This window comes from Macrobrachium nipponense, chromosome 27, assembly GCF_015104395.2.
Source record: "Macrobrachium nipponense isolate FS-2020 chromosome 27, ASM1510439v2, whole genome shotgun sequence".
NCBI classification, from domain to species: Eukaryota; Metazoa; Arthropoda; class Malacostraca; order Decapoda; family Palaemonidae; genus Macrobrachium; species Macrobrachium nipponense.
This window is the reverse complement of record NC_087216.1, coordinates 17,292,935-17,314,759: the sequence shown is the minus strand read 5'-3', so window position 1 is coordinate 17,314,759 and position 21,825 is coordinate 17,292,935. Positions and strand designations below refer to the sequence as shown.

The 21,825-nt window shown below is 43.5% G+C and overlaps 3 protein-coding genes across 3 annotated transcripts; 1 reads left to right on the top strand and 2 right to left on the bottom strand.

Moving 5' to 3' along the window:
• The first annotated feature begins 798 nt into the window (after positions 1–798).
• LOC135200516 (uncharacterized) lies at positions 799–2,095 on the top strand. Its single transcript, XM_064229167.1, has 2 exons — positions 799–802; positions 1,731–2,095. Exons 1-2 carry the CDS (start codon positions 799–801, stop codon positions 2,093–2,095), a joined length of 369 nt encoding a protein of 122 aa, XP_064085237.1.
• A 12,568-nt stretch (positions 2,096–14,663) lies between these two features.
• LOC135200550 (serum amyloid A-2 protein-like) lies at positions 14,664–16,163 on the bottom strand. The gene is made up of 3 exons (XM_064229186.1): positions 16,025–16,163; positions 15,539–15,649; positions 14,664–14,981 (listed from the first exon to the last, which is right to left on the bottom strand). Exons 1-3 carry the CDS (start codon positions 16,039–16,041, stop codon positions 14,843–14,845), a joined length of 267 nt encoding a protein of 88 aa, XP_064085256.1. The 5' UTR covers positions 16,042–16,163; the 3' UTR covers positions 14,664–14,842.
• Positions 16,164–18,802: 2,639 nt separating this feature from the next.
• LOC135200549 (serum amyloid A-5 protein-like) lies at positions 18,803–21,005 on the bottom strand. The gene is made up of 4 exons (XM_064229185.1): positions 20,884–21,005; positions 19,919–20,047; positions 19,627–19,737; positions 18,803–19,127 (listed from the first exon to the last, which is right to left on the bottom strand). Exons 1-4 carry the CDS (start codon positions 20,970–20,972, stop codon positions 18,989–18,991), a joined length of 468 nt encoding a protein of 155 aa, XP_064085255.1. The 5' UTR covers positions 20,973–21,005; the 3' UTR covers positions 18,803–18,988.
• Between the last annotated feature and the right edge of the window lie 820 nt (positions 21,006–21,825).

Below are 21,825 nucleotides of genomic sequence, written 5' to 3'. Positions count from 1 at the left end.
TTCAGCTCTCTCTCTCTCTCTCTCTCTCTCTCTCTCTCTCTCTCCTCTCTCTCTCTCTCGTCCTGTGTCTTGACCCATTTCCGGCTATGAACAGCAACAATCAACCAACCACTGGGAGCAGTATCAGACTTCTGAACCGACGCAGGAATTAGCGCCTCAGTGGCGTGGTTGGTATGTGTTTGCTTACCACCGCGGTGGTCGCGGGTTCGATTCTCAGCCATTCCATTGAGGAGTGAGAGATGTGTAACTTCTGGTGATAGAAGTTCACTCTCGACGTGGTCGGAAGTCGCGTAAAGCCGTTAGTCCGGTTGTTGAATAACCACTGGTTCCATGCAACGTAAAAACACTATACAAACAAACCGACGCAGGAATTTCCCGTGGTGATTAATAGAGAGAGAGATTCTAAAAGCACACGCAAAACTGCCAAAACACCTTTTTTTTTTTTCCAAACGATCACATCGTCACCAGCAAGTGGCGTGTTGAGTTGCTTCCCAAACCGCCGCCGAGTGTGACGCAGTAAACAGGTCATAAAAACTACTACCTTAGCCGAAACGTCTCCCTCAGGAACGACCTGGAGTGGTACGAGATGACCCTCTGGAGATCGCTTGACCAGCGCCAGAAAACGATTCTTTTATTATTATTTTTTTCTCTCTCTTTTATTTTTGGATTGCTTTCCTTTTTTCTCGAAATGTTTTCTCATATTATAGGTCAGGTGATCCCATATCACGCAGTTAACGAGAACATCTTACTTAATTCCAGTAAAAACATGGGAAAATATCGAAGCGCCTCAGTGGCGTGATGGGTATGGTGTTGGCCGCCCCACCTTGGGGCCCGCGAGTTCAATTCTCGGGCATTCCACTGAGGTGTTAGAGAATTGTATTCTGGTGATATTAGATTTCAGTCTCGACGTGTTCGGAAGTCACGTAAAGCCGTTGGTACCGTTGCTGAATAACCACTGGTTCCATGCAACATGGAAACACCATACAAACAAACAAACAAACTGGGAAAATATCTTCGTTAATGTATTGCTTACGGAAGTAGAGACAACAAAGATGCCTCTGACGTGTATTAATAATAATAATAAGGGAGGGTGCCTTCTCTGAGGGCAGTACATTGAATATTAAAGATGTTTCAACAACATCCAATTTATATAGAATCTTCTTAATTCTACTTATTATCTTTATCTCACCACCATGTAGCTGATCTACCAGCTACATGCTGATGAGAAAGAGATAATAAGAAGAATTGTGAAGACTATATAAATTAAATGCCGTTGAAACAGCTATACTAATAATAATAATAATAGCCTTAAGGTCACGTACGGGTATAATCTTACTGAAAAATACACAGAACTCCTCTTTAATAATAATCTTGTATAAGTGCTTTGAAAAGCTCCATTGTGCTTTGTTACCAGAACAGTAATGAAAAAGGATGTGGCACTGAAAAATGCGATAAATTTCGACGGTCCTGTGTGCAATGAAAAGCGGCGCCGAATTTATCGTGAGTTTTATTAATCTAAATTCATAAAAAAAGATAATAATTTTAATAAGAGTTTATTTATAGACGAACACAAATATTGCATGGAAAATATGATGCTTTTCTGGTAATTTTATGTCATGCTGTTTTGAAAATATCGCCTCTCTCTCTCTCAAGGAGAAATAGGAGAAGGAGAGAAGGAGAATGGAGGAGATAAAGAGGAGAAGGAGAAGTAGGAGGAGTTGGAGAAACAGGAGGAGAAGGAGAAGTAGGAGGAGATGAAGGAGAAATACGAGAAAAAGGAGGAGAGGGAGAAACAGGAGAAGGAGAAGTAGGAGGAAATGAAGGAGAAATAGGAGGAGAAAGAGAAGTGGGAGGAGATGGAGGAGAAGGAGAAGTAGGAGGAGGAGATAAAGTAGAAATAGGCGGAGGAGATGAAGTAGGAGGAGGAGGAGATGAAGGAGAAATAGGAAGAGGAGATGAAGGAGAAATAGGAGGAGAAGGAGATAAAAGAGAAATAGGAGGATGCGGCGGAGGAGATGAAGGAGAAATAGGAGGAGGAGGAAGAAGAACTCATTCACGAGAAATTCTGAGTGAAACGTCATCGCCATTTATATGAAAATGTGCCGCGTCTGGAGCCGAACCCCTTCATTGACGACCAATTTCGTGAGACGACAAAATTAAACCGTGGGAAGATATACGTCAGTTTTAAATCCGTAGCTTGAAACCCCATTAGCCTTTCAACCCTTAACCCCGTTGACTCCCTGAATAGTGCCACTCATACATGCGCGCGCGCGCTCGTACACACACACATACACACTCATACTCACATGCATACACGCTAAACCATTCATATTCATGACTCAAAATAATGACATTACGTTTTCAAGCACAGGTACGACACTACCGCTTTAATTAGATTAGATTATTATTATTATTATTATTATTATTATTATTATTATTATTGAGACACAAATCCAGTTATGTATGGTACATATAGCTACTTTGAGAAAAATTTTTTTTTATTATTATTATTATTATTATTATTATTATTATTATTATATTATTATTATTATTATTATTATTGGAGGCAAATCCATATTTATGTATGGGTATATACTATATGCTACTTTGAGAATTTATATTATTATTATTATTATTATTATTATTATTATTATTATTATTATTATTATTATTATTATTATTATTGGAGACACAAAATCCACAGTTATGTATGGGTACATATATGCTACTTTGAGAATTTTATTATTATTATTATTATTATTATTATTTATATTGGAAGGAGACCCTCTTTCAAACAAGTTTTATTGAAAGATATTGCTGCATCAGCTGCATTCAACTTGTAAATAGTCTTCTCTATTTTTTTCTAACAATAGCTTTCTCTCTGCTACTACAACTGGCGAGTATTGCGCCGATATTACTCATCAGGAGGAGTCAATTTCGGGGATATTGCTTATTTTAATTTATTTATTTGTCACAGTATCATGAACAAATAAAAATACAAGTCGATCTAATGGCAACGTTCTCTCGGTATCATCCGAGCATGATCACGGCAGTGGATCGAGTAGACTGTAGGTGTTGTCAAGATCTACTCAATATAGCGCAGGTCAGCAGGGGGTCAACCGCGAGCTGCGTTTTCATTGGCTGGTGGCGCAATTAGCTGGAGCGCATTGCGCCACCAGCCATGAAAACGCAGCTCGCGGTTGACCCCCTGCTGACCTGCCGCTATATATTAGTAGATCTTGACAACACCTACAGTCTACTCCGATCCACTGCCGTGATCATGCTCGGATGATACCGAGAGAACGTTTGGCCATTAGATCGACTTGTATTTTTTATTTGTTCATGTACTGTGACAATAAATAAATTCTAAGCAATATCCCCGAAATTGACTCCTCCTGATGAGTACTATCGGCGCAATACTCGCCAGTTGTAGTAGCAGAGAGAAAGCTATTGTTAGAAAAATAGAGAAGACTATTTACAAGTTGAATGCAGCTGATCAGCAATATCTTTCAATAAAACTTATTATTATTATTATTATTATTATTATTATTGGAGACAAATCCCCAGTTATGTATGGGTCATATATGCTACTGTGAGAATAATAATAAGGATAATATAATGATAATAAAAGCAGAATAAAAAAAAAACAAAAAAAAACTTTGAGGCACAATTACCTCTTATTCTTTCATAAAAACTCGGGATTTTTTTTTTCCTTCCTTTGTTTCGCTTGGCCCCGTGAGTGATATAAAAACCTCTCTCTGGAGACGACACTTCAGTCCGAGCCCTTGAGTTTTCGTAGCAATCTCACGATCATCGTCCGAAAATGAATGGAATTACATGGTTCAAGAACCCAATTATCGTACATCCGACCTCCTCCGCTTACGTTTCGCCCCCACCCACAAAAGAAGTATACAAAGTCGTGAATTCTTTTTACCTTTTCGATTCCTCCAATAAAGAGAGATCGTATGATCGGAGATACGATCACGCTGGAGGAAATTATCTCCTATTATTATCATAAGGCACCAGGAAGGGGAATTCAACGGTTTCCAGAATTAAAAGAAAAAAAAAAAGTTAAAAATGTGCCAAGTTTCTCCAGCGCAATTGAGTTTTCTGTATAGCGTACAATGCTGTATAAAACTCAGCCGAATCCCATGAAACTTTCAGCCACGGCCCCCTGTTGGCATGTTGTTGGCTCTCATAGCGGTGCCAGACACACGATGATAGTTAACTTTAACCTGAATGAAATAAAAACTACTGATGCTAGAGGCTGCAATTTTGTATGTTTGAGGCTGAGGGTGGTACGACCAACGTACCAATTTGCAGCCCTTCTAGTATGTATGTAGGTACGTATATGAGTTTTACAACCCTAGTGGTTATCGAACATACCTGGCTATAGTAGATTCACATCAACCGTGCATCTGATGTCTAGGCCATTCCCTTACGATGCTCCTGATTGACTGTTGATATGCCAATCACAGGGCTGGAAACCCTCCTCAGTCGCTCGAGAGAGTTCACATAGGCAGGATGTATGTTCCACCTCTCTGAATCATCTCTCAGGAGAGGTGGAACATACATCCTGCCTATGTGACTCTCGAGAGAGACAGAGCTTCCAGCCTTTCATTGGCTTATCAACGGCGCCAATCAGGAGCGTCGTAAAGGGACTAGCCTAGACATCAGATGCACGGTTGATGTGAATCTACTATAGCATGTCTCGATACAGAATGAGGCAGTGACTGGGTGCGCTTTTATCTTATCAGTGAATTATGTACCTGATATTCGTCTGATTATAGGGACGAGAACAGCGATGTTGATTTATGGACCTTGGAAGCTGGACTTGTAATCTCTCCTAGAAAGTGAACCCTGAGGGTTTTCGAGTATCTTGATGATATTGACAGTCTTTTGTTTATGTTTTCACGGTCATCCCCAGCGGGCTTTGGACTAAACACGGTCAAGGTGGATACATACCGGGTTAAATTGTACCCTTGGGGGGGTCACCAGCTACGAAAGATCTTGACTTTTAAGCTTATCTCAGAATTTTAGCAGAGATCAGAAGGGTAAAGTACTCTGGCTACAATAGATTCTTATAGAACTTTATTATGATTATTGTTGAGAAGAGTATGATGCATGGAGAGCCCGCGTAACTTCATCTAAATGAAACTTAGAATTAAGAAAATAATGGGTTGTAGTTATGAACAGATGTTGTGAATTTTTTTATAATTATTATTCTACAGCAAATTTATTAAAGGTTCTGGTTTCCATTATAGCAAATTGATTAATGGTAAATTGCCCGATTTTTGTAAATTCCAAACATTCGCGTGGAATCGTAAAAAAAGAAAAAAAGTAACAGAAAAAAAAAAAAACTAATAAAAAAGTATAAGAAACCAAAACAAAGGTAGTAGAGATATATGACTAACACAACAAATGGAAAAAAAAGATTTAGTTATCTTCCTACCAGCCCGAGTACGCCGAGACAATTACACGGCCGCCGGAATGAAACTGGAAAGGCGATAAATTTTGGCGGGAGGAACGTCCACCCAGTCGGCCATTTATATCCATCCGCCGCGGAGCGTTCTGTTGACTCCCCTTAATTAAATTCAATTTGACTCTCGTCCAATTTGCCAAGGGACCATGATGACGATGATGATGATGATAATGATCATAGCTCGGCCTTGCCCGCAAAGCATTAATAAAGCAAATAATGGCTTTCGAAGAGAGGGTCCTTAGCGGTAATTACGGTCGAAATGAGTGGGGGATTACAGAGCGAATGCGCGGAACGTAGTCCGAGTTCGTTTCTCTCGGGCGTCGTTCAGTTGATCAGCTTCGTCATCTGCGCGCTGCAATTTATTGGGAAACCTCTCACAGCTGCGGTAGAAGCAGCTTTTCCGTTTGGGTTCAGTCCGTTTTTTATGTATGCAGGGAGAAATACACACACACACACACACACACACACACACACACACACACACACACACACACACACACACACGGGAATAAAAGATAACTTTGCAAAAAAAATGTCTCTTAACTGCATGACAGTAGACTCATTCACACACACAGATGGGAATAAAATAAGTCTGGAAAAATGTCTGGTAACTACATGACAGTAGACTCATTTTCTTGAGCCACGGGGGAAAAAAGTATAGGAAATAAGGAAAGATAAAAATGTAATAGCGTTTAATCAACATTTCAACAGATACGTAACATTCATATAATTACTGTACATATGGCTGTCGTATCATAAAAATAAATCTGACGTTTCAGTATTGGGAAGCAACAAAGGCATCTTTAGTATGATAAAGTATTGATGATTAATGAACTCTCTCTCTCTCTCTACGACGACTCATTTCATAATTGGTTTTGGCAGATGTTTTACAGACGGAAGCCCTTCCTGACAAACACTATTTATCCGGGGTTGGAAACGTCACTGATCTATCTCCCCCCCCCCCCACTCCCCCAACCCTCATCCTCTCCACCCATACTCTGGCCAGGGCCAGAAAAGGGACGGTAAATTCACCACCCATTGGCTTTTGCTTTTTAAGGGATATATATGACCAGATGTAGATCGTCTTTAGCAATACGATTCATAATAAAATATCCATTTGACCATTAAGTATACTCCTATAGAATTCTATGATTAATATGCTTGTTTGTTTTTTATCGGTAATTTTCTCTTAAAGGCGCTGTCACTCTAGCGAAATTTCCGTCGACTTTTTGAATTTAACGTCGACTTTTTCATGTTTTGACGACGACTTTCTGGTGTCGTCGTCATGAATTTTGAAAACGGTACCGATCGAATGCATCCCATCGCTACCGTCGACTCTATTGTTTGTTTATATCTGGAAAGCGCACATTTCAAGTCATCAGATGCAAGATGGAGTTGTAAGGACAACGCTTATTATATTTTCTCTCTACATAATTCATCATTCGCGTTGTTCTTACTTCCCCCTGAGAGAGCATTCAGCGGGCTTTCCGTCAGTGTATAAAGCTTGTATAACCACATATTGTGTACTTTTATATTTTGTATTTTATGTCTCTCAAGAAACACAAATCGGGTCTCGCCGACCCACTTTTACTCTCTCGCGGGTCGGTGACCACATTTCCGTCCGCATGCTGTATATTTATATTTCCTTGAACTGTAATATTTACGGCTGCTCTGTGAGCAAGACCCGTGCTGACACAAGGTCAGCTAATCAAAAACAACAACAACAATAATAAAAATCAGTACACTTCTACCTGCCTCTTGTCCACCTCACACAACTGGTGACCTCCGTTTGGACGGTGACCCAAGCGGTTTTTGGTCAGCCATTAAGGGACTCACTACCGCCGCTCACCTTCAGAGATCTTTAACGGACTCATACGGCGCCTCAGTATAGATCTCTGAAAGCTCCTACCGTGGAAATAACCAACGCCTCTAACGGACTAAATACGGCATACCTGCCCAAGGTGTGTTCAGGCGTTTCCTCAAACGGTTTTTGGCCCGCCATTCACGACTCTGTCGACGTTTTTGTGAGAGAGGACAATGGGCGCAAACAGTACCTCGCGGGAAACCTCGCGGGAAACCCGGGCCTCCCCCGCCCCAGCGACGGACTCTGACACAGCGGACCGCTCAAGCTGTCAAATTGCCCCCCTTCACAACGGCTGACCCGTCTTCCTGGTTCTTCCGAGCCGAAGGGCAATTCCGGATCGCGGGGCTCACAAACAAAAGTGCTGCAGGCTGACCTCCGTCGCGCGGCTCTCCCGACAGAGGTGCTCGGCCGAATATCTAACTGGCTGACCGGTTCGAGCACGAATCGGACTTGTCACGCTCGACGAGATAAAAGAAAGGCTCTTTGACAGCCTATTCCGTGCCTATCGCTGAAAGGGCGCCCGCGCCCTCGACCTAGTCGCGAACCCCATGCGCGGCGCCGACACCCAAGATGCCTGGGACACTGTGATGGGCCTCGTCCGTCTGCCCGAAATAGGCCCCGACGGAAAAAAAGGTAGAGATCAGCCTGAGCCGCGAAATATTCCTGCGGCAACTCGAGCCGGACGTCCGAAAGCAGCTGACCGACGCGTACACCCCTAGAGGACAACGAACTACTAGAGAAGGCAAAGAAGCTGACGTTGTCAAACAATGCCGCGAAGCTCGCCGCCCCCCCCCCGATCCTCCGGAAGGAAGAAGACGACGACGACCCAACGCAAGAGATCGGCGCCGTATCCCAAGGGAAGTCCTCCCACACGCAGCGAGGTGAAAACTCCTGGTGCCGCTTCCACCGGAGGTTCGGGAGATTCGCCAGGAGGTGCGAAAGCCCTTGCACCTTCCAACAGTCAAAAAACGACGACAGCAAACAAAACCAAGGCCGCCCGTGGCAACGGCCGCGTCGGAACCACACACCGTAGGGTTCTACGTCCGCGACGCGATCTCCGGCCAGAGGTATGGTTGGATAACGGGGGCAATGCACTCGATATTCCCGCCGTCAGGAAAAGACCGTAGCCGCGAGCCCGACAAAACAACCTCCCTCGTCGCCGCAAACGGGACCCCCATCCGTTCCTATGGCACGAAGCCCCTCGAGATATCCATCTTGGGGCGAAACTACGTCTGGGAATTCACAATCGCGGACGTCAGGATCCCGCTATCTGGGCAGACTTCCTGGCGCAGAACGGCCTCCTGGTGGACGTGGGCCGCAAACGCATCCTCGACACGGGGACATGCCTTTCCCTTCCACTAGCAGCAGGCCCGGCGCCCCTACAATTTGTACCATCGCCCCCCACAAATACGGCAACCTCCTGCAGGAGTTCCCGAAGTCTTCAAGCCGGAACTTCGTCAGGCGGCAGGGACGCCGCCCAAGCACGGGATATTCCACCACATAGCCACCACAGGCCCCCCGACACACGCGAAGTTCCGACGACTCCCTCCAGGCCGCCTCCAGGAGGCGAAGCAGGCGTTCTCGGAGATGGAACGAAATGGGCATCTGCAAGAAAGCATCGAGCCCTTGGGCGTCGCCCCTGCACATGGTACAGAAACCTGACGGCACCTGGAGGCCCTGCGGAGACTACAGAAGACTCAACCTCGCTACAATCCCCGACCAATACCCCTTGCCAAACATGCAGGATTTGACACGGGGCCCTTCATGGGGCGAAGGTCTTCACAAAAATGGACCTCTTAAAATCCTATTTCCAGGTTCCAGTGCACCCCGAGGATGTCCCCCAAGACTGCCATCATCACGCCTTTTGGCTCCTTCGTTTTCCATTACTCACTTCGGCCTGAGGAATGCAGGGGCCACCTTCCAGCGCCTGATGGACAGCATCCTGGGGGACCTGCCCTTCTGCGTCTGCTACGTCGACGATATCTTGATTTTTTCCAGGTCCTTGAAGGAGCACCTACATCATGTCCGAGCGGTCCTGAAGCGCCTGCAGGAAAACGGGCTGGTCGTCCGTTTCGACAAATGCACCTTCGGCGCCGAGAAGGTGGACTTCCTCGGACACGAGATCTCCGCGACGGGCGTGCGCCCATGGCCTCGAAGGTAGGCGTGGTGCAGAAGTTCCCAACACCAACCACGGTCAAGTCCCTGCAGGAGTTCATCGGAATGGTCAATTACTACCGCCGATTCATCCCCGCCGCCGCCCGCACCATGTCTCCTCTAACACAGCCCTGAAGGGGAAACCAAAGGCCCTAACGTGGGAGGCCGAACAAGAGAAGGCTTTCAACGAGACGAAGAGGGCCCTCGCCAGAGCGGCGACATTATGCCACCACGACCCTGCTGCACCTTTACGCCTCACCACCGACGCCAGCAACGTCGCCTGCGGGGCTGTCCTCGAGCAGGTGGTCCAGGGCGAGCCCCAGCCACTCGCCTTCTACAGCAAAAAACATCAGCCGCCGAGACGAGGTACAGCACGTCGACGCGAACTCCTGGCAGTGTACCAAGCAGTGCGACATTTCCACTACCTCCTCGAGGGCTCCCCCTTTACGATCAGGACGGACCACCTCCCTTTGTTACACGCCTTCACCAAGGCGGGCGACGCTGGTCAGCGAGACAACAGAGGCACCTAGCAGCCATCGCAGAGTTCGGTTGCACCATCCAGTACGTGCCTGGCGAGAAGAACCCCGTGGCAGACGCCCTATCGAGGATAGAAATCAACGCCGTGCGTCTCGGGTCGACTACGAAGACCTCGCCGGGAACAGGCTGCCGACCCGGAGACTGCCGCATACCGCACTGCTATCACCGCCCTCAAGTGGGAAGACGTGCCTTTCGGACCGCAGGCATGACGCTCCTCTGCGACATCAGCACGGGCCGCCCGCGCCGCTGATCCCAGCCTCCCGAAGGAAAGCCGTGTTCGACGTCATACACGGACTCTCGCACCCCTCGGGCCGGACGACGGTGCGATCCTGACGGAGAAGTTCGTCTGGCATGGAATTCGGAAGGACTCCCTCGAGTGGGCCAGGACCTGCGTGCCTTGCCAAACTAGCAAAATCAGTCGGCACACGGAATCAGCGTGGGGAAATTTCCGCAGCCGAAACGAAGATTCGGCCACATCCACATAGACGTCGTTGGCCCCGCCCCCTGCCCCCGTCGGAAGGCGCCAGGTACCTCCTGACGGTAATCGATCGCTCCACCAGATGGCCCGAGGCAACGCCGATGTCGGAGGCGACCATGAAAGCATGTGCCGAAGACTCCTCGCCAGCTGGATCAGTCGATTCGGAGTGCCAGACGAAATCACGACAGACCGCGGACCAGTTTTCCTGTCGGAGTTGTGGACTGCCCTGGCCCGCCTAATGGGAACGTTTGCTACATGCCACCACCGCCTACAACCCAGCAGCTAACGGCATGGTGGAGAGAGTCACCGTTCTATCAAGGCTTCCTGATGGCGCGCTGCACCGACGAAAATTGGAAGAGCCAACTACCGTGGGTCCTCCTCGGTCTCAGGACTGCCCCGCGGGCAAACGGCGAGGCATCACCCGCGGAGAAGGTATACGGGGAGCCATTAACAGTCCCTGGCGAGTTCTTCCCGACCAATGCCGACGACGCTGACGTCTCCATCGCCAGGCTTCGGGAATCCGCCGGGAAGTTCACGCCCTGCGTCAAAACCTTCTCCGACAGAACCAAACGTTTCCTCCCGAAGGCCCTATCATCGTGCAAGCACGTCTTCGTCAGGGACGACGCCCGCCGCCCGCCTCTAACGAGACCCTACCGCGGTCCCTTCCGCGTCCTACGACGCACTGACAAGGCATATCTCTTATCCATCAACGGTCGCGAGGACTGGGTCACAATCGATCGCCTGAAACCAGCCTTCATCATGGCGAGGACCTCGCAGACGCGGATTCCACAGGGCGCCTCAATCTTCCTCGGAAAAAGCGACTCCTTCGATCGCCAAACCTCCTAGCCGTAGCCGCGGCGCCCTCGAAAGACGGTCGAACCCCCAACCCCCCGAGGATCACCTCAGGGGAGGCATCCCGTCCCCGGAAAACCCCGAGGATCTACCACAACAACTAATATCACGCACCCGAGGGCGCCTCCGCCGTCCAGCTCGCTTCGCGAGTGACTACCCGAAGTACAAAGAAGTCAGCCAACAATCATACCTAATTATTGTCTTAGGGGGGGAGTATTTGTAAGGACAACGCTTATTCATAATTTTCTCTGTACATAATTCATCATTCGCGTTGTTCTTACTTCCCCCTGAGAGAGCATTCAGCGGGCTTTCCGTCAGTGTATAAAGCTTGTATAACCACATATTGTGTACGTTTTATATTTTGTATTTTATGTCTCTCAAGAAACACAAATCGGGTCTCGCCGACCCACTTTTACTCTCTCGCGGGTCGGTGACCACATTTCCGTCCGCATGCTGTATATTTATATTTCCCTTGACTGTAATAAAAATCAGTACACTTCTACCTGCCTCTTTGTCCACCTCTCACAGAGTTCTTGGTACAGTGGACAAGATTGCCAGAACAGTTTTTGGTCGAAGATATGGGGGAGAGACGATGCTTATGGGACCAAAAGCATGATAGTTTTATGAAAAAGGGTCTTAAATGAAAACATTACCAAGTGATCACCATGCGACTCAGGGAAAACTTTCCTGAACTTGCTGATCTTTATACAGATAAGCATGCTATATCGTGAATATCAGATTGTTATATAGCGTAGGTCTGCTCTCATTGATTTTTTTTTTTTTTTTTTTTTTTTTTTGCATTAGTAAATAATACAAACAAACAAAAATCTTTAAAATTTTTGCAGTGTTTATCTAGCTTAATTTATAATACAGTCTGACTGTGGTTGTGTAAACAAGGTTATAAATAGCCCTAGCTTATTTTTTTAAATAAAGCTTTTCACGTCTTTTTAACCAGGACCGAACCCAAAGACTTTTTTTTAAAATTATATGCATCATCATTAAACACATGCAAGCACGACCCAATAGTTGCTTTGTGTTATAAAGCATAGTTGTTTTATTATTCCGGAAGTCACAGCTCAGATGGTTTGTTTACGTTTTGACGACGACAACCACGGTATGAGAAGAACGTGTGTGACAACCAGAGTACTGATGACGTCGACTTCTTTGGAAAGTCGACGACAAACTCAGAAAAAGCTGACGGAAATTTCGCTAGTGTGACAGCGCCTTAATAGTGTACACAGTAGAAAGCGGCTTCAACATAAATAATTGGGAATATCGTAGTCTACCATTCATTTAAATCTCGTTTTCTATATTTCTCTCGAGGGCTGTGATGTTTTCTATGAGTTGATATGGGAAGTTTTTATATTTCGATACACAAAATCAGATTTTATAACTATATAAACCGCTTTTGGTGCACGTATATGTGCATGTGCGTTGGTTTGGGGTAAGGGGAAGGGGAAGGTAGCTAACAATATCTGAATGTGCGATATGTGCATTTCTAAAGAAGAAAATGGCTTTGGATTGGCTTGAATCAACGACAGTAAGAATGCACTGCAATGGTGACAAAGATTAACATAAACTAACACGATCCTTGATCTCTTTATGTAAGTAACGTGTCCGTAATATTACGTTCTACTTAATGGGTTATCTAAAGTATAAAGTTAATGTTTCGCGTGTTTTGAACACACACACACACACAGGCCTATATACTCAGTATTTTTTACTACGCAGGAAACAAAAGTCAAGTATTTCTGGGTTTTTATTCTCCCTCGTCATATGCAAACTTTTTACATATGTATATTCATGCTGGTCGTAGCAATATCAGGAGAGTACAATACGGGAAAATTACTGGGGCACCTATCGTGGCTATCGTCAAGAATACGGTGTTCATCATTAGGTGATGATTTATTCAGTTATGATCATCACTGAACGCTCGGAACTCATACATATTTATCTTGTCATACGTTTCTCTGGTTGTTGGTTCCTAAGCGCTCACTCCACTAATACATCTGCGGGCACTACGCTATTCGCTGTTTTTTTTTTTTTTTTTTTTTTTTTTTTTTTTTTTTTTTTTTTTTTCACCTTGATACAGTCTTTCTTTAAACCCTTTCTCTTTCACACAGTTGATTACATTTTTTTTTTTTATATACAGCGTATAACATATCCCTGTCTCTTCATTGGAAAGATCCTTGTCCGTGGATAAAATTTGATGTTTATTCCGTTCTTATGGATTAATTATGGTATTTTATTATTTTTGTGTGGCTTCTTTTCATGTTTGTGGCCTATTCTTAAAATTATTTCGCATCGTTCTGCTTTGAAAATTATTTTATTTAGTTTTAGTTATCACAATTATTATCTCTCGCTATTACTTGAAATTTTGTGTGGCAATATGAAATATTTGAACCAAGCTTAATATATGAATATTATTTTTTAAAAACACATTATTGATTTAGACTTCATGCCCACTGCAGTAAGATAAAAAAAAAAAAAAAAAAAGTTGTTGTACAAGGAGAACTGACATTTGTTTGCCGATCACAAACGATACAGTGTTTGTCAGAATGCCAGGCAGTACATGCCCCTGTCGTGGCATAGATGCCTCAGTGATCGGTCGCCAAATGATAATCATTATCAGGAGGCTATTGTCTATAAGGTACAAATCGTTTGGTTTTCAAGGCGATTACATACCTCAATAATCCTTGGTCTTAGACTATCCTAGATGAAACAGGACTTACGTGTATATATATATATATATATATATATATATATATATATATATATATATATATATATATATATATATATATATATATATGTGTGTGTGTGTGTGTGTGTATGTATGTATGTATATATATATATATATATATATATATATATATATATATATATATATATATATATATATATATATATATATATTAGTAACATGGCATTCTCATACCACGCCATATCCAAAAAAGTTACGTAACGGATGGTATACATACACAAGCAATAGTCTCATGACTCAGAAGTATGGCAAGTTCAGTACTATCATTCTTTTTTTCACTGACTTAATTCAAGTCAAGTTTATCTTAAAATGATTCTGGTACAATGCTTAGGATTTCTTCACCGCTACCTGAGAGGTCAATGATCTATCACGTTTTGTATTACTGACCGTAAAAGCTTCGGTGAATATTGTTGTATGTTGTTGAGAGCTCAAGTCGTCATGATCAAGATCGTGTAAGTTTTTTTTTTATAAATTTATTTCTTTGGGAAAATAAAAGGTTAAATTATTTATCTAATCATATTTATTAGGCAAACATTAGTCAGTATAGGCTAATAGTAACAACAAATCCACTTGAAAAGTAACAGAAAATCTATAGTACCACTTTCTACTGCATGATTGTAATCTTGTGATTTGGAGAAAATCAGTGAATGCCATCAGTCAGTTAAACTGTTCTTTACAAACAGTTCTTCAAGGACTCCCAAAGCCACTCCTTCAGTACTGTGAAGGAAGTCCCTCAGGACGGTACACATTAGGATCTCCGCCACTTCGTCCCCAGTTGTTGGCCGCTTGGTCAGCAGCGCTGTCTGCTGGGTTTCCTCCGCGCCATTGGTCTACTGTCTCCCTTGCATTGCTGCAATAGAATATATTTCCTTTTTAATACATTGCCTAGATCGTTCATTTGCATTCTAGGATTAGATTTTAAACATTTTGCCCCTTGATTCAAACCTAACATCTTTGATTTTTTCTAGATATCTTGAACTACTTAGATTCAGCCAGCCTTGCGCTGGCATGGGTCTAAGTAGTTCAAGATATCTATACTCGGTTTTTTTCCATCTGTCCACCAGCCTGTGGTGTTTGCATATGGTAACACTGCGTCCCGGGCTTTAGATAGTTGCATCCAGCTTACATTCAGCAATAATAACAATATCCTATTTCAAATATTAACGGTGTAAATTATTAAAACACTATTCAGTGGCAAATGTACACCTTTTATTTACCTAAAACCTGCACATAGCGTAACTATCTAATACCATACACAAACACCACAGGCGGGTGGACAGATAGAAAAAAAAACAGAGTATAGAAACAAAAGTAGGTAGTTAGAGAGAGAGAGAGAGAGAGAGAGAGAGAGAGAGAGCTGAGCACTTTTCAAGATTTTATGAAGAATTTGAGCCGAAATTCACCAACCTGATAACTTCAGCTGCCCAGGCACCTCCGGGTCCCCTCTGGGCAGCATCGTAGTTCCCTCTTGCATGGAAGTACTTGTCCGAGTTCTTCCAGTTGGCTTCTCTCATGTCGCTGTTCGGAGTTGGGATAATATTAAGATTAACTTCAGTGCAAGTTTATAATGGTTTTTCATTCGTAATCTTTATGAGGGACATATACAGGGTGTCCATAAAGTCCCAGTACCATTACAAGTATTTATAGCCGAGAATGGTACTGGGACTTTATGGACGCCTTGAATAGAGATATGAAATTATGGCGGTTGGCACAGGAAAGGAAAGAGAAGGCCAAATCGCTTGTTTTTTCTATAAATTGGTTTCCTTCGACTGGAACCATCTTCGTTGCTACAGAAAAACAGACTAAATTTACATGTAGAACCAAATAAAGTGAGACAAATGAAATACAGTGTACCGAAGCTACAAAAAACAACAGCAAAGCCAGAACACTTACGTGTAGGCGCCGACCATGTCTCCTGCCCCTTGGAACGCTTCCTTGACGAAGGTAAAAGGGCTGGTGATGGTGTCCCAGAAGTCTGGGAGTCCTTCAGCGTTGGCAGCAACGGCTGCTAGAACGACCACAGCACACAGCAGCTTCACTCCCATGGGGGGGGGGGGGGGGGGGGGGGGTGGGGGGGGGGGGGGGGGGGGGGGGGGGGGGGGGGGGGGGGTGGGGGGGGGGGGGGTGGGGGGGGGGGGGGGGGGGGGGGGGGGGGGGGGGGGTGCGATATATAGTTTTTAAATGTAGTTTTTCTAACTAGTCTCCCTACACATTTACAGTTGTCAAGAGATGTTTAAAAAAATGAGACTAGTAGATTCACATCAGCCGTGCATTTGATGTCTAGGCCAGTCCCTTACAACGCTCCTGATTGGCTGTTCATAAGCCAATCACAGGGCTGGAAACTCTTAGTCTCTCGAGAGAGTTCACATAGGTAGGATGTATGTTCATCTCTCCTGAGGTACACGTCTGTCAGGTGAAGTGAACATAAATCCTTCCTATGTGAACACTCGAGAGAGGCTGAGAGCTTCCAGTCCTGTGATTGGCTTCTTGACAGCCAATCAGGAGCATCGTAAGGGACTGGCCTAGACATCAAATGCAGGGTTTGATGTGAATCTACTATAGTGTAAGCGATGAATGAAACCTAGGATCATAGACTCACAGGGTAGGCTTATGTAGATTTGGAATAAACTCTTGTCCAACAAGTTATGCACTTCCATAAGATTATTGAGTTTTTTGCTGTTTACGTCTGATAAAAACATATTTTTGACATACTGATGCGTTTCTTATTATTAAAGTCTACGAACAGTTTCTCGGCCTTAGCGGGGTCTAAAGAGATTGTTTGCTCAACGTACAAAACAATGATAACTGAAAAAACGCCACTCCTGACAATGTTTGCTCATAAGGCAGAGAAATATGAATGATGTATAATTTACGATGTTTAGCGAAGTTCAAGTCTAAATGCGAAAAAGAATGAAGAGCAAAAACCAGGAAAGAGGGGATTTTTCAAAACATTTTACAAGTTTGTCGCGTATTCTCCGGCAATTGAACAAGAAAAAGTTAAAGTAAATCAGGTAAGACTAATGTAAACTAAAACCATAAACAAAATTTAAGTTGGATTTCAGACTCAACTTTACGTTATAACTGACTCTGAGAACTTTTTGTGGATATTACGTACTTGCCCCGAGGACTGCAAACAAACTGGTTTCTGATAATTTGCAGCTTTTTGCAGCGGCCTTAAATAATGCAGTTCTGTAGTATCTGGTCTTAGGCCTAGTCTATATTGCCTCCTTTCCTCTCCCCACCTCACCTAACCCATCCTCCGCCCACCCTCCGCCCACCCCCACCCCCAGTCCCGCGACACTTCACGGTGGATTTAGTTTTTACCTTATCGGAACAATTACGTCAACATCTCAGGCATTGTAAAATGCATTGGAGATTCCCTTTCTACGGAATATACTGGTTAAAAGTGGTTTTTGAGCATCGTACATTCGTACTACACCGCAGAAAGACGAGAGAGAGATCTGGTTTCCTCCCCGTGCGTCTAGACCTGACTTGGCAACAGGAGCCACGCTTGTTGTCAGTCTTTTTCCTATCTTCTCCGCATCCTTCTCAGCGTTCATCTTCGAGAGCTATTGGAATTTTAGATAACGTAACGAGTCATAAAAAAGGAAAAGATCAATTTATACTGTTGTCGACACTTGGGGAATCTTCGAGAGGCAAAGATCCCAAATCCACCACAGTAGGAAAATGAGGCGCAACTAGGGAAATTCACCAGGCAAATGGACTGCATCTCGTTATGCACAAAAAGAAAAAGATGCATGACGCTCATTCTTCCGGTCTCTGTGGGATATCCTACTTCATTGTCAAGAATTCCAAAGCATGCAGCTTTCCTCACTCATGCATAAGCAAGGAGGATTCGTCGAGCAAAGCAGTATGCAATTCAGGTTGTTAAAAAATGAGTTGGAATTGGATTACTTGCTTGAATTCCTTTGAAATCCATTTCATTTCACTGAAGTGTCCGTGAACTCGGTCTTAGGGAAAACGAGGTTAATGTGCATTAAAGAGTCAATAGAAATAATTCAACAAAACTTACTGTAGTCACTGTGGAGCTTCCTTGATCTTGCTAGGCAGTAGGCTGATAAAAGGGGCAACGTTATGCTTAATCATAATCATGTAGAAAACAATAGACCCATTTCTCGAGAAAGAGAAAGTTTACTTAATTAAAAGCCAATGTTCGAAAATCTCTCTCCAGGCTTGGAATCATAGCAGTCTCTGTTGTTTGACTTGATGTTTGAATAGATAATTATGAGAAATAAAAAAAATACTCTGTCTTGTCTATAATGATTTTCTGTATTCCCAAAGCAATGTCATATCCATCAAAGACAGACAAGTACAGAGTATTCTCTCCCAAGAGACTGGTAAGCATTCACAGACTACGATTCCAAGAGGCATTACAGATTCTGTATCGCTTGCTGTATTCTGTATTTCTAAAGAGGTCACACAGCCTTTCACAGGATTATTATTATTTTTTTTTTTACATTTAGCCACATTCCTTTGATATATCGACGTAGTTCGGAAGTCACGTAAAGCCGTTGGTCCCGTTGCTGAATAACCACTGGTAAAAACACCATACATACCTGCCCTATGTTATAGAGCACAATTGTTCGACTCTGGTCATTGAAAAGATTCCATAAGTTATATTTGAAAATATTTATTAGTTTAGCTATTCACATTTTATTAAATAAACTATGGGCACAACGTAACAACATAAATAACAATATCTAAAGTAGCATTTGTTTCAGCCAGTCAGTAGCACCACTCGATGAAACATGAACACAAAATGTGGTGACTCAACAGCATCAGTAATTTGAGCAGCTCACAGCCAAACCTTCATCTCCTAAGATCCAGAAGACTCCCTCAGTATTCCCTGGGGAGGCCCCTAGGACGAAACCTGTCAGGGTCGCCACCACCACGTCCCCACTTGTTGGCTTCTTGGTCAGCAGCACTGGCTGCTGCGCTGCCTCCCTTCAACTGGTCAACTCCTTCCCTGGCATTGCTGAAATGGCATGCCAGCTTATGAATACAGTGTTCTATTACTCTTTGCATTCCTAAGGTAGATTCCTGATAAGGCAACACTATGGTGTTTGCGTATGGTAACACTGCGTCCCGGGCTTTAGATAGTTACGCTATGTGTAAGTTTTAGGTAAATAAAAAGATATCTGGGTGTACATTTGCAACTGAAAAGTGTTTTAATAATTTACTGTATGCGAATTACACCGTTAATATTCGAAATAGGATATTGTTATTATTGTTGAATGTAGGCTGAATGTAACTATCTAAAGCCCGGGACGCAGTGTTACCATACGCAACCACCACAGGCGAGTGGACAGATGGAAAAAACACGAGTATAGTTTCAAAACACTTCCTTTACTTTTAGACAACTTGAAAACCAGAGGGTTAGTAAACTATGGAATTCCACAGTAATATTTCATTTCTGTGCAGATACTACCACATTCTTTATAAGTTTATATGCATAACTTTCTTGCATCACTAACCTGATAACCTCAGCTGCCCATGCTCCTCCAGGACCTCTCTTGGCAGCGTCGTAGTTCCCTCTTGCATGGAAGTACTTGTCCGAGTTCTTCCAGTTGGCTTCTCTCATGTCGCTGTTCAGGGTAGAAATGTGGAAGGTCAGAAACAATTTTCTTTTACAGTCACTTCATGGAACACCATATTTGTTAATAACTGATGAATCTATATGGCTCAAATGGATTATTGACGTTCTTTTCCTTCTGGCAAATGCAGTGAAACCATAAAAAGTATGGACATTAAAGCCAGGCTTCTTACCCATACGCTCGAACCATATCTCTTGCGCCCTGGAAGGCTTCCCTGGCGAATGAGAAGAGCCCTGGGGCTCCTTCTGTGCTAGCAGTCACGGCTGCAAGAACCACCACCACAACAACGAGAACCTTCATTCTGAGGGACAAATAATAAGGCTTTATTCACAACTAATCCTTATAGAGAAACCTAATTTATAAAGTGAAGCAGATGAAAGAGCACAATGTTCAAAGGGAACACTTTACTGAATACTGAAGGGCCATATAGCAAGAAAAGGTTTGCAGAGACTAATGCAGAATATCCACAAGTTTTCTGCTCCCCAAGACCAAGAATAAGATGTCACTGAGATGTTTTATGCTTTTCACCTGCCAATGTCAGTGGGACGAAGGACCATATCTAGCCCAGGCCTGAAAAAGCAAGAGTATGTAGGGGAAAAGTTAAAAAGTTGGAACGTGACCCCGATGAAAGATTATAAGCCAAGGAAAACAGAGGAAAGGAGAGATTTTTTAATATGCAAAGCTCGTATATAAATCTTGATATCAAACACATCATGGACTATGAGTGCTGTACGCACGGTGTTGGAGAAATGTTGCAAACATAACTTTTGAAAAGTGTCTAACTTTTCATTGATTTATTCTAGTAAACGAAATGGGGAAAAAGAAAAATATAGAACCGAGATAGACATTAAAGCATACCAGTGTTAACTTAGAAGGCAAAATGAAAGGGAAACTATGAGTGACTTTTCGATTAAAAAGTTAAATCCTAAGTAAGTGGAAAGATGATAGGGTTTAAAAGTGAGGGAAACCAATTTTCTAGGCAAGAAGATAGGTTGCAAATGATTTCATCATAAATCAACCTTTACCATTAAGACATGAAAAATTGAAGCGAAACATGTGAGACTGCATTAAGCTTCGCGGAATCAAACTATGCCTAACAAAACAAAAGACTGGAGAACGAAAGTCAGTTACACTTACTTGCTCTGAAGAACGCCAACTGGTTTCTGTGCATGAACTCTGGTTTGCTGTGTTCTTAAATAGGACTGTGAGCTGACCTCTAGTGACATCTGGTGGTAAATTTACCAACTAAATTCCCCTCTCAACTCATCCCACTAACCTAAAAACCTGTTCTTGATCAATATAATTGTAACGTTGATCGACACATCTCAGAAACTGGAGGAGCTCTGGGATTTCCATTCTTGCAATGAACTCGTATTTTTAGGATATATAGCGACTTGCTTTTTCTATTGATTCACTTAATGAGGTTTAGCAACGTTATTTTCTCATTGATTCACTTAAATGAGGTTTCTATTGTAACTGAAGTGAAGAAACGGGTGGGTGGAGTATCCTTGTCTCGGGTGGAAACGTCCCTTGGACCTGGTTAACAAAATGAAACGTATGAAAACAAACTCGAGGAGAGTCGTGTGCACCGTGATTTCAGTAAGCATAAACTTCTGGTAATAATTCAGAATTTCTCTTTGCCGGTTGAAGGGTTGAAGGTCTGTTGACGTGCAATAGGCCTAGAATAAATACGACGTTGGGTTCTCGATGGTTGGCAGTTTATTAGCCTTGGTTCCTTCCAGTAAACACCCCGTAAAAAGATAGCGCCGTCAGTGGACCTCATTTGGTGCACTATAGGTATTACTTAATGTTCTTTGCAGCGTCCCTTTGGCCCCTAGCCGCAACCCGTTTCATTTCTTTACTGTATATTCATATTCTCTCTCGTCCATCTTGCTACCCACCCTCTCCTAACAATTGTCCCATAGCGCAACTGCACCTTTCACGCCTTTCTAAAGGCCCCATACACATACACTGAACGATTGTCTGAACGACTATCTGTATCGTTCGCAAAAACACTGTGTATGGTCTTGCCTGAATGCAAAAGTGGGCGGAGCTTCGTGTCTGAACGACCTCAGCGGG

Excerpts from the sequence above, each read along its gene's own strand:
- LOC135200550 (XM_064229186.1), bottom strand. Across the intron at positions 14,982-15,538 it reads TGGGCAGCTGAAGTTATCAG|CAATGCAAGGGAGACAGTAG; the intron begins GTTGGTGAATTT and ends ATTCTATTGCAG.
- LOC135200549 (XM_064229185.1), bottom strand. The coding sequence starts at position 20,972 with ATGTCACTAGAGGTCAGCTCACAGTCCTATTTAAGAACACAGCAAACC. Across the intron at positions 20,048-20,883 it reads GTTGGCGTTCTTCAGAGCAA|AATGAAGGTTCTCGTTGTTG; the intron begins GTAAGTGTAACT and ends TTTGTCCCTCAG. Across the intron at positions 19,738-19,918 it reads GATATGGTTCGAGCGTATGG|CGACATGAGAGAAGCCAACT; the intron begins GTAAGAAGCCTG and ends TACCCTGAACAG.